The sequence below is a fragment of the Hoplias malabaricus genome, chromosome 12 (assembly GCF_029633855.1).
Source record: "Hoplias malabaricus isolate fHopMal1 chromosome 12, fHopMal1.hap1, whole genome shotgun sequence".
Lineage (NCBI taxonomy): Eukaryota > Metazoa > Chordata > Actinopteri > Characiformes > Erythrinidae > Hoplias > Hoplias malabaricus.
In genome coordinates, this window is record NC_089811.1 from 35,207,598 (window position 1) to 35,222,983 (window position 15,386).

Genomic DNA, 15,386 nt, shown 5'->3' on the forward strand with positions numbered 1-15,386 from the left:
ACTCTAGTCTGCCACCTGGAGCAGTGGTGCTACCCACTGCATAGATACAGAGTGGCCTAAGGTCACCAAGCACAAAGCCAAGTGTTAGCTAGTTTTAGCAATAAAACTCTCTGTAGTGACGGACCACCATCCAATAACAACAGGATGTGCTGGAGTAGTGTTAGTGATCCAGGACGAATCGTCCAGCATCAGCACCTGACTTTACTAATGATTTTTTGTGGATAAAATTAAACCTCACAGCAATGTTTCAACATCTGGAGGAGAGGCTGTTCCCGCAACAAATCTTAATGTTGCATTTTTCTGTATTCTGAGACTAAACTCATTGTGTAAGCAAAATGTCCATTATTAGTGATTAAAACAATTTTAATAACTATTATGCCAACACTAGCAGCTGGAAAATATTATGCTGCATATGTTTTAAAAAACAAAAACATACAAAAAAAAAAAAAAAAACAGAGGAAAACAGAAGGGTAAAATAATAAAATGTATTTGTTTCAAGAATTTGCAAGTGTTTTTCGTCCAGCACAGACTTGTCTGTTTATGAGTGAACACAAGAGGGCGCTCTCGCCACTTCAATAAATTTACACCAATGTAAAGTGCTGTATTACCAGGGGTAACTTACATTAATAATGCATTCTCTGCTTTGAGTTTTATGATCATACATATGTTTCGAGTCGTTTACTAAACACATTTGAAAATATCTAGAAAACAAAGGGACCCTTGAATTAACAAATGTGATATGGGGATATTATAACAACATGTCAAATGGGGAAAGGCATAGAGTGATGATAATACACAGTTTAAATAAAAACAATTCTCCATCATTCACTGGTTCTTGTGTAAATTCCAGGGGTTTGATGGAAGACTGTGTTTCTTAGTTGTGTTAATTTATTTACTATCCAAATCTTCACACTTCTTCTGAACTGTAAAGGTTATTTTTTTAAGAGTTGGAAGAAGAGGTGAAAATGATATGTCTTTGCCTTGTGACACTGTATGTTCCCCTGGAAAACACATTTAGGCTCAAAGATTACCTCAGACCTATTGTAAAACCTCCTCACACAGTTTACACATTCATCACAAAAAAGTTACATTTTGTTCATAATTTACCTAAGAAAATAAACATTCATAATTGATATAAAACTATAAATTCACGGTTTAATAGTGTATATGTGAGCAACCTGCTTCAGTTTCTGTACAACTGAGTGAATTTCATTTTTAAAACACATTATCCCGCAGACATTTTGGAAAAAAAGACCGCTTTTGTGTAGCAGGCGCTACAGTGATGACCATTTAAGGTGGAACAGAGTATTCGAATAGGAGGCTAACTTCATCTTCGTACGTTAGACTCTGGGTAGAGCAGCAGACTACTCAGCTCGAATCGCAGACGACAGACAGACACACAGACACAGAGAAAACGGGAGAGACAGGAGGCGGGGGTGAGGGAGGGGAGACAGTCCGCCCTGCAGCGTCTGTCTGCAGGAACAGAGGCGAACTTACCGAGCACGGAGCCCGAAGCCGATGGGGTGGGGAGGACTCACTCATCCTGGAAATGCGTTACAGTTAGTTAGATATATCCAAGGGCTTTCGATCCGAACTATAAAACAGTGCCTCGCTTTTTTATTTTCTACGCCGTCGTGCTTATTTAAGAGTCTTATCTCGCTGTTAAAGGCCCCTTTTTTGGCTTGGAATCAAACGCAGGGCTGCTCAGACCGATTTCTCTCATGACCGTCTAGTTTCCGAAGATTTTAACGTTACACGACGGACTCGACACAGGCTCCTTGATTTCTGTCAGATAATCTCGTCTCATTTTTATATATATACGAACCGTCTGTGTCACAGAATCGTGTTTGACCGTGAAGAGTGAAGAAAAAGGGAGGTAAGAAGCTGCCAAATGTTTGTGACTAGCTGACGGGGCTAGCTCGGTTAGCTTACTAACCGTGAACCGAAATGGACTATGAGGACGGAGACTTCAGCCGCACAGAGGACACGGCGTGTGGGGGAATGAGTAAGATTAAAACACCCTTGTCTGCTGTTTAAGTTCAGAGCGCCTGAGGTAAGGTAGCATAGCTCGGAGAGAGAGTGACAATTTGGACAGTTTAATATTTGTAACTCGATATTTAATGTCGGGACGTTGCTAGCCTTTGAGCTAAATAATGACAACAGCGCGAAATGAAGTGTAAATAATTGTGAACAATCACATAGCGAGCTGTGCTAAACTCGACTGAGGGACTGGAAAGCAGACGGGTCGATTGAAGCTGGCCATTAACCGTTAACTCGGATTGGAGCGAAACCGTGTCCCAAAAGCTGAGAAAATCACCATGTACCCGCTCACTTTCGCCCTCCAACATTACTCTACTGTCGGATTCTTCCCTCCGAGCGAATGAGATCGGATCCTGGACTAGAAAGAAGAACGGGCAGAAAAATACAGCTGAAATTTGGAGCAGTGGCCCAACTCTTGTAAACGGAGGAGAAATCATGAGCGCTGTGGCAGTCTTTGGCCGGGTGTCTGTTCTGGCGCTGGGGCTCGTCGCTGTGCTGCTGCTGAGCCCTGTGGCAGGTAGGCTGTGCTAGTCTCATTTATTTACATATAATGTTAAATTCGATATTATTAACCAGTTTAGGGAGACATATAGATGTGCTCTATTTAACCCAGCTGTTTCTGTCCAAAATGATGGACTTAAACAAGGTTATCAGCTGGTTTAAGGGTTCTTCCTCATGTCAGTATTAGTGTTAAACTGTACAGTTGAAGTCACGATAGAATTTATTTTGTGTGTGTGGGGGGTTTAAAATCCACTTTCTCCATGTTCACCTCACAATTAGGACCGTACACTGCTTCTGTTGATTAAATTTCAAATTGCCAAGGAACTCCAGATATTGTGTATGCGATATTTAATATAAGAATCATTTTGGTTCTCTCTCGCCCGAGTGAGTATCTCAGTATTACTATGAAGCATGTACACCACATCTATAAGGAAATGTTATCTGTCTATTCAATAGAGTCTTATGTCTGCTGAAGAAATACCTTTCTGTTGTTTCCCTTTAAACACAGCTGAAGTTATAGTAAGGTTTTTACAGTTTTCCTCAAGAGATGTTAATGGATTTTTGCCAAAACACACACTGTCATCATTTGAATGATCTGACCTTGAAACGTGAAATTTGATTGTGTTTATCTGGACAGCTGTCGGAGAGCGAGAACCTCATTGTCTGGTTTGTGCTTAGAGTCAGTCAACGGATGAAGTTACTCTTCACTGCTGGCACAAAGCTGTTTCCACTCTAATCTTTCAGGAATAACACCTTAAGCTTTATCCTGAACCTTAGCTAGCTTTAAGTTGGAAAATTGGCCTGCCGGTAGTCATGTGACGAGATTATGGAGGTGTGGAAAGGTAATCTCAGTGTTTTTTTATTGAAAATATGTAGATGTATAGTTTAATTCTATTTCTGCCTTATCGTTTCCCTGTTTGACTGGCACCAGAGATGGGCATGAGCGCAATCCTTATGCAGACTTGAGCCTTCAGTACCAGGCCTTGTAATGCAGTTGGTGTTCAGCCTTGGCTTTGATAAGATAACTGTCTTTCTCCAGTGGTACAATGGGGACTTGGAAGACGATGGCGAAGGACATCTGATAGTCAGTCAGTCCTCCTCAATTCCATTAGATGAACACGAGCAAGTAGCCAGGGTTGAAGGACAGAGAATATTGCCTAAAAGAATGAAAAAAAGTGTTTCTGAAGTGTCGCATTTCTTACAAAATACGTCAAGAAATATTTTTATATATATATAAATTGTGTTCCGGTTATTGTCTGTGGTTTTTCCATTGCAGTAGTACCCAAAACATTGCTAAGAGACATTTGGAAATGAAAAGACAAGGCCTTTAAAAGCACTATGTGGTTAAAACGTGTATCACAACGTATATGGGCAAGTAGGCTGACTGTTATGCCCTTGTCCTGACTGTAAGGGAAGTAGGATGGTTTAGGATGTGTATTATGTCCAAATAATTTGGCATCTGGACATTACTGATTTAGCAAAAGGTGGAATTTTATGCTTTTTCTCATGTAACTGAGTAAAGTCTCTAAATTGTTGTTACTTGACGACTTCTTTCTTTACAAAGTACCCTTTCACACACGGCCTCCTAACAGTCAACATAATCCAGTCCTTGGTTAAGCCCAGATTGTTATAACGCTGCTAGTCATGTGCTGCCACAGTGGCATACTTAATAACATAGCTGGTTGCCTTGTGTACAGCTTGCTGATAGCACATTAAGAAGCCCAGCACTGATGTGCCACTGCTGTGATTATTCACCATCACTCAGAGACCACTGTCTGGAGACAGAGAAAGGGGTGGGAGCCAGACAGACAGAGGGGGATAAAGGGAGTGAGAGACAGGGGCCTGCAGAATGGGAGTGTGTGAAGCGAGCAGTTTGTTACGCTTGGTGGGATGAAGATAAATTCGAAGTTGTGTACGTGTGAGCAAACCATTACCTTGTCTGTGACAGTTGTCTGAGAGGAAGCGTGTAGGTGCCACTGCCTGTCTGTGGCTGTCGATTGAGCACAAAGCTATGGACCCTGTTTGCACTCTGCTGAGTCCAGCAGTGCTCATTACTCTTTGCGTTGAGGGACAAGACGGACAAACATCAGAGCTGGGAGGGATCAGTCGGAATTAAGTGGGAAGGTTCTTTCTGTTTTAATGGACTTTAACAGTGGTCTATGAAAGGAAAAGTTTTTGATGTATTATTAAAAGCACAAAATAATACTAAATTAAGAGGAATACATTTATTTCCCCCCTTCTTTATGGCAAATGTAATCAATCACAATTCATATTATGTTGTGAAAATCATTGCGTTGCTGCAGCGTGTTGTTTATGGACAGAAATAAAGTGGCCTTGTGGATTATCCTTGTTGCTGTGAACATCCAAAGGTTGGAGTTTGAATATATCTCTGCGTGTATGTACTATTCCAGTTAAAATGTATGTGATAAGTCATACTTTAGTTTTATTATTGGTCACCAAATATTGCACCCTTAGTAATAGGTTATCATTAATAACGCTCAGCTTGAGACACCTCATGTAGCTTCATCAATAATGCTTAAGAATTCTCATTATACCTGTTACCATATGCTATTTTAATGAATTAGTTTTACAAAGGTAAGGCCCTATCACATTAAGCTACTACAAGGTTGCTATTATGTTCTCGTATGAAATGTCACATCACATCAATTGAATCACATCTTCTTGGAGTAAATATATGAAAGCCTGTAAGGACCTTGCAAGACCAGAGACATCATTAGCGAAAACACTCGGCTACATCTGCATCTTATTGGACTAAAGTTGCAGTGATAGTATTTCAGATTATGCAAAGCATGTGCTTAATATTGCAGCATGCCTTATTATTGAGTTCAGGCATGTCTACCTGCTGTTGTCTCCAGCGGATCTTAGTTTTTCCACTTCGCTAGCAGAATGTAAATGGTTAATGGAAATTACACAGGAAGTACTCTTGCGTTGGACTCTCTTTCTGCTTTGTAATTGCCTTAATGGGCTGCATAATTTCATCCAGGAAGAGTTCTTAATATATTTTTATTACAAACTCTCTTGTCTCTCAAGCTTGTTTAATGTCAGAAAAGATAATTATCTCAGCAGAGAATTGATGTGAATTATATTTAGCGCTAATTTTATGTTCAATAGATGAATATTGGAAAAGTTTTAGTGTTGCTGTTGTTTGTTTGTTGTGTCCTGTATTCATCCCTGGCCTTGACTCTGTGTGTGTGTGTGTGTGTGTGTGTGTGCGTGCGTGCGTGCCTGGAGGAATTTGCCTGTCTGTGGGGCAGGGCAGGATTTGGAAGCTGAGCATTGGCTGCAGACTTTCACTGCGTCAAGTTATGCCATGTTGTTGATTTGTACTCCGATTGTGCGGAAGAATGTGTGGGTCGCTGGTTCACTGAACTCCCGGTCCTTCTCATTTTAAGCTCAGCATGTGTCTGTGAGTGTGTGTGGCTTAACGGGAGAGTTCACAAGTCAATACATTTTGTTTGTCTGTCACTGTTCCTGGCTTGTGTTGGTGTCTGCTGCTGCTGCTGTGAAATTGGCATGGGATGTGTGTCACTGCTGTATCGCGTGTGCACACAGGAATAAACACTCCTTTTAGTATTGTGAGACATCCTAAAATTGTAGTTGCGCACACTCGTGTTAATTCATGCCTGTTGGGCAGCTCTCCTCTGAGGAGCAGTTGTGAATTGGAGCTCAGTAGATAAAATAATTAGAAATGTGTGTGTGTGTGTGTGCGTGTCTTTGTGCAGGGTGGGGGTCTGCTATGTACAGTGTGGTACTCTGTAGCGGCAGGATTTAGACTAAACAATGTGTCTCTCCGTGGCTCCATGGGCAGGCGGGAGGAGCAAGGGGGGGGGGGGTTGTGTGTGTGTGTGTGTGTGTCTGTGTGAGAGGGGGAGGGGTGACACATTCCCTTGTGGTGACGCTGACTCCCCCCACCTCCAAACATATATATGCAGACGCAGACCATTTTAGCAGCAGCTGAACAGATTTAATCCAAGAGTGCTTTTTTTCACTTATCGAGTGATAGACACCCCTCATCCCCCTCCTGTGCACATTTCACACACTAATTGAAAAATCATTTGACTGGGGGAATGCCCCATAGCTCTTTACCATACTTCAGTCTGCTGTGAAGGGGTTATCTCTATCTCTCTTGTACTCTGTAACACTTCCTTCTGATTTTCTCTCACTATAACTTTTTTCTTCAAGGTACTTTTTTTTTAACGTTCTCTCTCTCTCTCTCCCTTTATTTTTTACTCATTCTTTTCTGTCTTTTTCCCCTCTTTCTCTCTTATGTTTTATTGACTCCCTTTCATGTTTTCCCACAGGATGTCTTTCTCGTAATTTATTTCCCACACTTCTATTTCTCTCTCTTTTTTCCTCGTTCATGATTTTTGGTTTGCTTCTTTCCCTCGATGTAAAAATCAACTAAATAACATCATCAGAAACATACCGTAAACAATAACAATATCTGTCATGGGTGGTTTAGCTGTTAAACAATTAAGCGCAATGTTGGCAAGATCACTGAGTAATTTTAAGTCATTCAGTTATTGAGTTGTTATCAGCACATTTACTGACCCAGAAATGGCGTATTCCTTCTGTCACTGTTTTGCACAGTCGCCTCCTGTTGTATGTAAATGTAATAAAGTTGTAACACATGCTAATTCTCTTGCCCCTGCGATCATTCACTTGCTGCCCTGTTTGAAATGGTGTCTGTCTGGTTTTTGGCTGTCAGCCACAGTAACGCCATTTCTCCTCTCCTTTTCCACAGCTGCCCTGTATGCCTTTGTGCTGTGCTTCAGAGGCTAAGATCACTTTACATCAGCTACCACACTAAGAAAGAAAAAAAAAAAAAAAAACAGGCAAAATGTCAGGTTGCTGCGTTGATTTACTTTAAAGGCTTTTCACTGGACGCAGGAAATGCTTGGATTCTGTGTTCCATAGACTGACATTTGAAATGTATGATAAACAGATGATTTTGCTCTGTTCAAGGCTACGCTGCTATGTTTTCCCTTTTCTAAAGAGAGGCTATAAAAACCTTTGACATTATTTGACATTATTTTGATTAGCCAGTTTCCTAATCTAAGGAAGTAGACACTCGAGCCTCTCTGTCTGTAAGATATTGTGGAGGAGTTTGACATTTCAAAATAGCACTCCTGTAGTCTAGAGATAGAGATTATGCTACCTTTAGCCCCACTGAGGAGAGCTGGGCACATGGACTTGAGCTGAAGTTGCGTTAGGAAAGCTTGGCAGAGGCTTCCAGAAACACAGCTCATGCAGGGGGTGGTGAGCCATTCTTTTGCCAGCAGCACCTACATGTCTGTGTGGTGCTAGAGAGGCAAGTGCAGAGAAGAGAGCTGGAAAGGGGGCGTATTTGTAAAAGGGTATTTCAAAACCCTGGCACTGTTCTCTGTGGTCAGAGTCTCAGCACTGAAGCTTTTCAAGCTGTGCTTTGGTCTGCCAGTTGTAATCACACACTGGCCTGACAGACCAAAACCAGTGGAACTACTGACTAATGGTCAAACTTTTAGGCTGTTCTAAAATACCTCTGATCTTGTTTTAGCACCACACGTGACTATTTTGGCATGTGTTTCTGGTAGAACACTTGAAGTTCTGTTTTGAGCATTTTTTTGTGTGTAATGTGGGTTTGTCGTTTGTTGGGAAAATATTACTCGCGAAAAATAGTCCAGTGTATTTGGGGAAAAAAATGTACAAGGCCATCTATGTGTTTGTTTTTACATTCTGTGAGTGTTGAAGTACTGTGTGTACTTCAAGGAACCATTTCTTTTGCCACACTTCGTGAACTTATCTTCATTGACACAAGGAACACTCTTTGAACTTTACCACAAAGTGCTTTGCTAAAGCATCAGTTTCATTTTTACATGCTGTGGTTATATGTTAAATACAGTTTTTGAAAATACTCAGCGTCATGGACGGTGTTGTAATCTGAAGTGTTCATGAATGTGCCCAAGCATTTAGTGCTTAGTAGCATTTTCAGAATTCTGGGATAAGTTCCACCGATTGTCATGATATAATCACGAGTAGTTACAGATACATCTAATGGCTGAGTAATAATGGTGGATTACGCTGTTTGTTTGTTTTTTTTTTAAGCTGTGTCATGGCATGCGACGTAAACCTAACACTACTCTATTTTCGGAAAGGAACACGGGCCTCAACTACCAAAAAGACACAGGGTTTACTACCTGATTGTGTTCTGGAGTAGGGCCGATTTCTCAAGAAGCTAAAGTAGCAGATTTCTAAAAAAATCATCAAATTGTTAAGTGTAACAGTACTAATAGGGCGGCACGGTGGCATAGCAGATAGTGTCGCAGTCACACAGCTCCAGGGGCCTGGAGGTTGTGGGTTCGTATCCCGCTCCAGGTGACTGTCTGTGAGGAGTTGGTGTGTTCTCCCTGTGTCCGCGTGTGTTTCCTCCGGGTGACTGTCTGTGAGGAGTGTGGTGTGTTCTCCCTGTGTCTGCGTGGGTTTCCTCCAGGTGCTCCGGTTTCCTCCCACAGTTCAAAAACACACGTTGGTAGGTGGATTGGCGACTCAAGTGTCCGTAGGTGTGAATGTGTGTCTGTGTTGCCCTGTGAAGGACTGGCGCCCCCTCCAGGGTGTATTCCCGCCTTGCGCCCAATGATTCCAGGTAGGCTCTGGACCCACCGCGAATTGAATAAGCGGTTACAGATAATGAATGAATGAACAGTACTAATAATTTGTGCACATGTTAACCTGTATATAGTTTAAATAAAGCTTTAATGCCAGTTCTATGGTGTGCACAGATGATTATGACTGTTGCACTTGCAATGAAGAAATATATATATATATATATATATATATATATATATATATATATATATATATATATATATATATGGAATTTTTGTAAACACCTCTAAAATTTGTTGCCCTCAGTTTAAAATAAAGGAGTCACTAAATAATTCCTTATATTTCTATTCAATTCAGTTTCTATTTTTTTTTTCATTTAAATGCAAGTTAACGCTGAAACAGCCTTTGCTTCAGTGCTAAGACTGGAAACGTTCTACTAAAAAAAGGCAAATGGCTGATGTATGATTCTTCATTAAAAATGGCTCAATGGATAAATGAATGGAGTGAACAGAAGAGAAATGGGATGATTTAAAGCAGGAAAAAAAAGAAATTCTGTACAGTGTGTTGTCAAATTAAACTAGCCTGACACACTAGTACAACACAATGCTTCAACGTCTCAGTGGAAATCCTGCTGTTCACACAACAGACCCAACACATGTTAATGTTAACATTAAAATTGAATTACTATGATTTTCCACTTATCCCAGATGCAGTTGATCTGCCAGAACATGTCTGTAGTCTTACCTTCAATCGTTTATAGCAAAAGCTGAAAACTAACATAGCAACCCAAAGAACTCGTAGACAAGTTGATGTTTTTAGGTCACAGTATGACCATTTTTTCCAGAATGTAACAAGCCCTTTGAAAAAAACACTAATTTTGTTTGGACCAAGTTTGCACAGATTATATTATTACATATTATTCAAGCAGTAAGGTTTTTATTTTCAAAAAAAGAAACCAGACATTTTTAATTTTGAGAGACCTGTCATATTTACTCATTTGCGTATTTGTTTTAATAAAGTTAAAGTACGTCTTGTCTGTATACTTGATTAATCAATGGACTGATCAGTAGATTAGTAGACAGTTAATTATTAAAGTAATAGAGAGCTGCAGCCCCACACTGGTGTTGCTCTTTAAAGTAAAGGAGCCAGCCTTTGACATTTTGCCCAATTGCTGAAAAATGTTAGTAAATGATTACTGAAAATTTCCTTTTGGTTCTATGCTGCTTGGTATTTTCAGTGTTTGACTTCAGAAATGAATTGATTCTGAAGCAGCAGTTTGATTAATAATAACTTGAACTCTAAGTGTTTTTCTGATAGGTCTGAACTGTTTCTTTATATTTATATGTAATTTATTTTGAAAACTTTCCTATGTCATGTTCCTAAAGTACATTATTGGCCTTTCCTCTCATTCACAGACATTTCTTGTTCATTTCTGTGCCCTGTGTGTTTGTCTTCAGTGCCTCATATACCAAGGCATTGTTATGTTGTTGTCTTTTATTTATTATTATTATTTTTAACTGGAGAGTTTGCAATAGTGCTGTTTGGTTTCTCTCTCCTAGAGGACCTGAGGAAAAGAGCCAGTCGCCTAGTTACAGTCCTGCCGGTCGTGGCTATTTTATGTAATGGAAGCTTCTGTGTGCAGGTTCCCATAGTGACAACATGGTAGCTGCAAAAGGGTGGAGCTGGTTTCCACAGGATGGATGAGGGCGATAGTTTGAGTGTGATCTTTTTCTTCTTCTTTGAACAGATCCCTTTGTATGGAAAAATGTTTACACTTTGGCTTTTGAGACCTGTCGGTGCACGTTCAGCAAGTTTGTAACAATCTAATACACATTCACAAGCCTCTTGACTCTTTGTGGGGATAATCTCAGACTTCCTCCTAGTTGACAGTGGGTAAACAAGTCTGGAGATTGCTAATCTAAGCAGCATAGCTTGCTCTAATAGACGGAGACGCCATCTGGCCCGGCTAGGCTCCAGTGCCAGTGGTTAATTCCAGTCAGTGTTGTTTGAAACTCTGGTTTGGGAAGGTGAATAATGCCCTGACAATTTTTCCCTACGCAGCTGGTTGGATAGTTTACACTCCAATCTGTGATCAATTATACGTTTTCTGTTGTAAAGGGGAGTATTTGTTAAGATGAGCTCATGTGAAGTTATAATGGTTTATTAATCTCTGTCCAGTCAGCTAAATTGGCTTCTGAACACTAGGAGTGGTATGAATATGAGTTCTGTTATAGAGTATGAATAAGCTGAAGTGCTTTTAAATTATAATGAGGCGTGTAAGTCTGGACACCAGCAGGTCTCTGGGAATTCAGGAGAGAATTTGTTGTTTTTAGAGAAGTCTCTGTTTTTCCACAAAAAGGAAGTACTTAGTTTCACTAAGCAATTATATCATGTTCTGATGTGGGAAATGTTATTAATTTTAGGAAGGAAGTTATAGAGACACTCGTGTCTTTATATATTGTGATATATAAAGCCGTTATTAAAAATAAATACATACATATTTTCATTCATTCATTCATTACCTGTAAGCGCTTATCCAGTTCAGGGTCGCGGTGGGACCAGAGCCCACCTGGAATCATTGGGGGCAAGGCGGCAATACACCCTGGATGGGGCGCCAGTCCTTCACAGGACAACACACATTCACACCTACGGACACTTTTGAGTCACCAATCCACCTGCAATGTGTGTTTTTGGACTGTGGGAGGAAACCGAAGCACCCAGAGGAAACCCACGCGGACACAGGGAGAACACCATACATATTTTGTGTGTGTTAAATATATTAATGCATTTAAATATGGCTAGGCAGGTTTATTTATGTTTTCTGTATGTTTTAATTTTAATAAAAACACAAAAGGTAATCAATATTATTGAGGAAAATGGTTACAATATGTACTGTACATATGGTTTTACCACAACCCAGCGGTTCTTCATAGGTAATAACTTGTTCAGCAGGTCAGTAGTTTCCTAGAGATACTTGGAAACAAAGACCCATTTGCCGTGAAACTTGGATGTGTTTCTAAAGGTCATCAGGTCCCAGCAGTGTGTCGTTTCATCTCAGTACTGCCCCTCTGCTGGTTAGGCACTTTTTGATCTGCCCCATGACCTAGAAACCATTCACATTTGTGCAGCATAATCATGTTGTGTCTTGAGGGATTTGGCACTACCTCATGAGAGATCTTTCAGTTCTTCAAAGCAGCCCAAAACTCAAGATTGGGTTGTGTTAGTTATATTTGATGAGCACTGTTCATCTGAACACATTATGGTGTTACGTGTTCAGAGAATATCTGAAAAATCATTTTTAAAGACGGTAGCATGTTTATGTCTTGTCTGTTTTGTTAGTTTCAGTGAAACAACAGACCAGAAAGAAAACTTAAAAAGGTCTGATGGTGTATGAGAGGAGGGAGGAAACCTACCTCATACCAGCTCAGTGTGATTCATTCTGCTTTTTTGCCCAACTCTGTGTTTTTATCTGTTCTGTTCTGATCACTGTCTGATTCTGTAGAAAAACAGCCATCACTGTAAATTACTTTGCTACTGCTGAATTACTCAAGCACGCATGTGCACGTACACCATGTGGACGTCATACCGTGTATTTCTCCTAGCTGACTGGACTCTGTTTGCGTGTCTCTGTATCTTTGTTCGGTCTGTGTGGTTTGTCTTTGTGTCTGAGTGTTTGGCCTGTTATTTACAGTCTTTAGTGAGCTGGACGACAGTTAGAGACTATAGTTCCTGTCTGCTGAGCAGGCGAGTGAGCCAGTTGTTTTTCCCCCCCTCTCTGCCTTTTTTCTCCTTTATCCAGTTCTCCTTTTTGTCCTTTTTCATGTCCCAAATGGCGTCGGTAGTGCTGAGGGGAGTCTCCAAATACTCATTAGTGCATTACTGAAGTCTGGAACCCTGCCAGCAAGTCCATGCAGCTTTCCTTGGGAACGTAAAGAGAGACCAAGGCAAGGAGAGGGGTGGTATGAACGAGAAAGGAGGTGGAGACTTTGAGAGAGTAAAGGGTGAAGCAAAAAAAAAGTCCTATTATTGTTAAGTTGTGGACTTGAAGGTGTTTGTGATGCAGATCCTCTTTTGTAACTGCTGTGTGAAGGAAATCGAGAAAGAGCTCTGATATTTTTGTTTTGACGCGTGCTTGACTTTGCATAAAGTGTATATGACCAATATTCTGTTTTGAGAAGCTGACAAACGTACTTTGACTGGGCAGCTGGTGTGTGTGTGTGTGTGTGTGTGTGTGTGTGTGTGTGTGTGTGTGTGTGTGTGTGTGTGTGTGTGTGTGTGTGTGTGTGTGTGTGTGCACTGCAGTGAGGGCCTTGGCATGAAATCAGATTCAGCAGCGTCAATCAGGAGGAGAAGGGCAGCCGCTTGCTATGGGGCTCAGATTTCATCCATAAAGCCAGAGGGTGGGCTCTTGCTGCAGGGCCCAGTAGAGAGAGAGAGAGAGTAGTGCTCAGCAGCTCGATCTCCCTTCCGTTACACACTTATTATTCCTTCCTTGCATTCATATAGTTGCTGTACAATTTACTGGATTTAAATGTGCATAAATAGTGTATCTATAACACTTTAACACAGCTTTTGGAAAAAGAAAAATGCTAAAATCCCTTAAATGTATGTAATATAGGGTCTGCTCCAAAACCCAGTGACCTGTGTACATAGAAAGTATTACACATCATAGTGTGCGCATGCCCAACACGTATGCTGTCCCAATTCTTAGATGCCTTAAATGTGTTGCCTGCTGAGATACCTTAATCTGGCCAAATTTTAAGGCAGCACCTGCAGTCCCATAAGGCAGAGCAAGTACAGCTCCCATCTGTTTTGCTTTTTTTTTCTAGGAAAAGTAATTTAAATTGCGATTAAAAACAGGTTGGTGACGCTAGCAGGTTGCATGCAGTGGGCGGGAAAAAGCTGTGATGCAATCGCTCCCTCAATGGACTACTGTTCAGTGCTAAAACACCTTGTTAATTAGGACAAGACTGGGTAAATCTATAGCATTCTATATAAAGAAGAAGAGAAGCAGAGGCTCATTATCCTGATTTCCTCAGTTGTAACTTGTGATTAATGGCTCCATGCTAGATGAACACTTCCTGTTGTCATTTTATCTTGAGCTAGGATCTATAAAACCCATGAGACAATGGGCACTTGAAGTTGGCACTAACTAACTGACATTAAAAGATTGAATTCAGTACCTTGTCCTAATCCTGTCTATAGTTTATGTTCTACTGTAATACATGAAGATTATATCTTGCTGGTGCACATCAGATATGCAGACAGTTAATTTGAAATCTTAGTCTCCCCTCTCTCTCTCATTAATTTGCATTAGAGCAGAGGTTCTCAGACTTTTTGAGGTGCACCTCAAAAGTAGATTGTGGTTGTGATCTCAACCTCAACACCTAGTTATAATATATAACATTTATATATAATGCAGGGAATATTGACGTCATAGCAATTAGTCTCTGTAGTCTAGATTTCTTAAAAGTGTTTGTTATTATTTAGAGGAATTTATATCCACACTGGGAACTACTTTGAACTTTATCTCAAGTCTGACCATAAACATAGAGTTGATAACCTGGAATTAGAGCACACTGAAGCTTTAAAAAAGAAAATATACCTTGAATGTATGTACAACAGTCGATTTCTGAAATAATCTAACCAATATGATTAATTTGTTCATCCATTGATCATCTGGAACTGTTTTATGCTGGTTAGGGTCTTGTGGGTCTTGGGCCTACCCAGAATTATTGAGCGCTAGGTCAGCACAAGCCCTGGACATAGTGCCAGTGCATCACAAGGGAACCACTCTCTCACACACACACACACACTCACAGATTCACACCAACATTTGAATTGTCAATCCACCTACCAGCATGTGCTTTTGGACTGTGGGTGGAAACCAGACACTTGGAGGAAACCCATGCAGACACTGGAAGAACACTCTGTAATCATAACAGACAGTGACCTGAGGCAGGGTTCAAACAAGCTTCAAGACCCTACCTCTAACACACCACCTCATAGCCCTCTAGCTAATGTCAGCTACTTAATGAAAAGCCATACCAAAGCCAGCCATGCTATCTCTGCTTTTTTCAATCACATACTTAACAGCATGTCCTTGGCAAAGCACTCATATTTGTCCACCTGTGTTTTGGAGTAGAAAAATATAGGCTAGTACTGTGGTTCCCATGGATTTTCTGCAGTGCCCCTATTTTGTAGATGAGAATGTTTTCATGGCCCACACACCAACTACA

General features: G+C 40.6%; 1 protein-coding gene across 1 annotated transcript in view; it reads left to right on the forward strand.

Annotated features, from left to right (window-relative positions):
- Positions 1-1,495: 1,495 nt before the first annotated feature.
- Positions 1,496-15,386, forward strand: part of bmpr2b (bone morphogenetic protein receptor, type II b (serine/threonine kinase)) — a 63,404-nt gene continuing 49,513 nt past the window's right edge. The window contains exon 1 of the mRNA XM_066686025.1: positions 1,496-2,557. Coding sequence (XP_066542122.1) covers positions 2,476-2,557 — 82 coding nt within the window. The 5' untranslated portion in view covers positions 1,496-2,475. The remainder of the gene's footprint in view (positions 2,558-15,386) is intronic.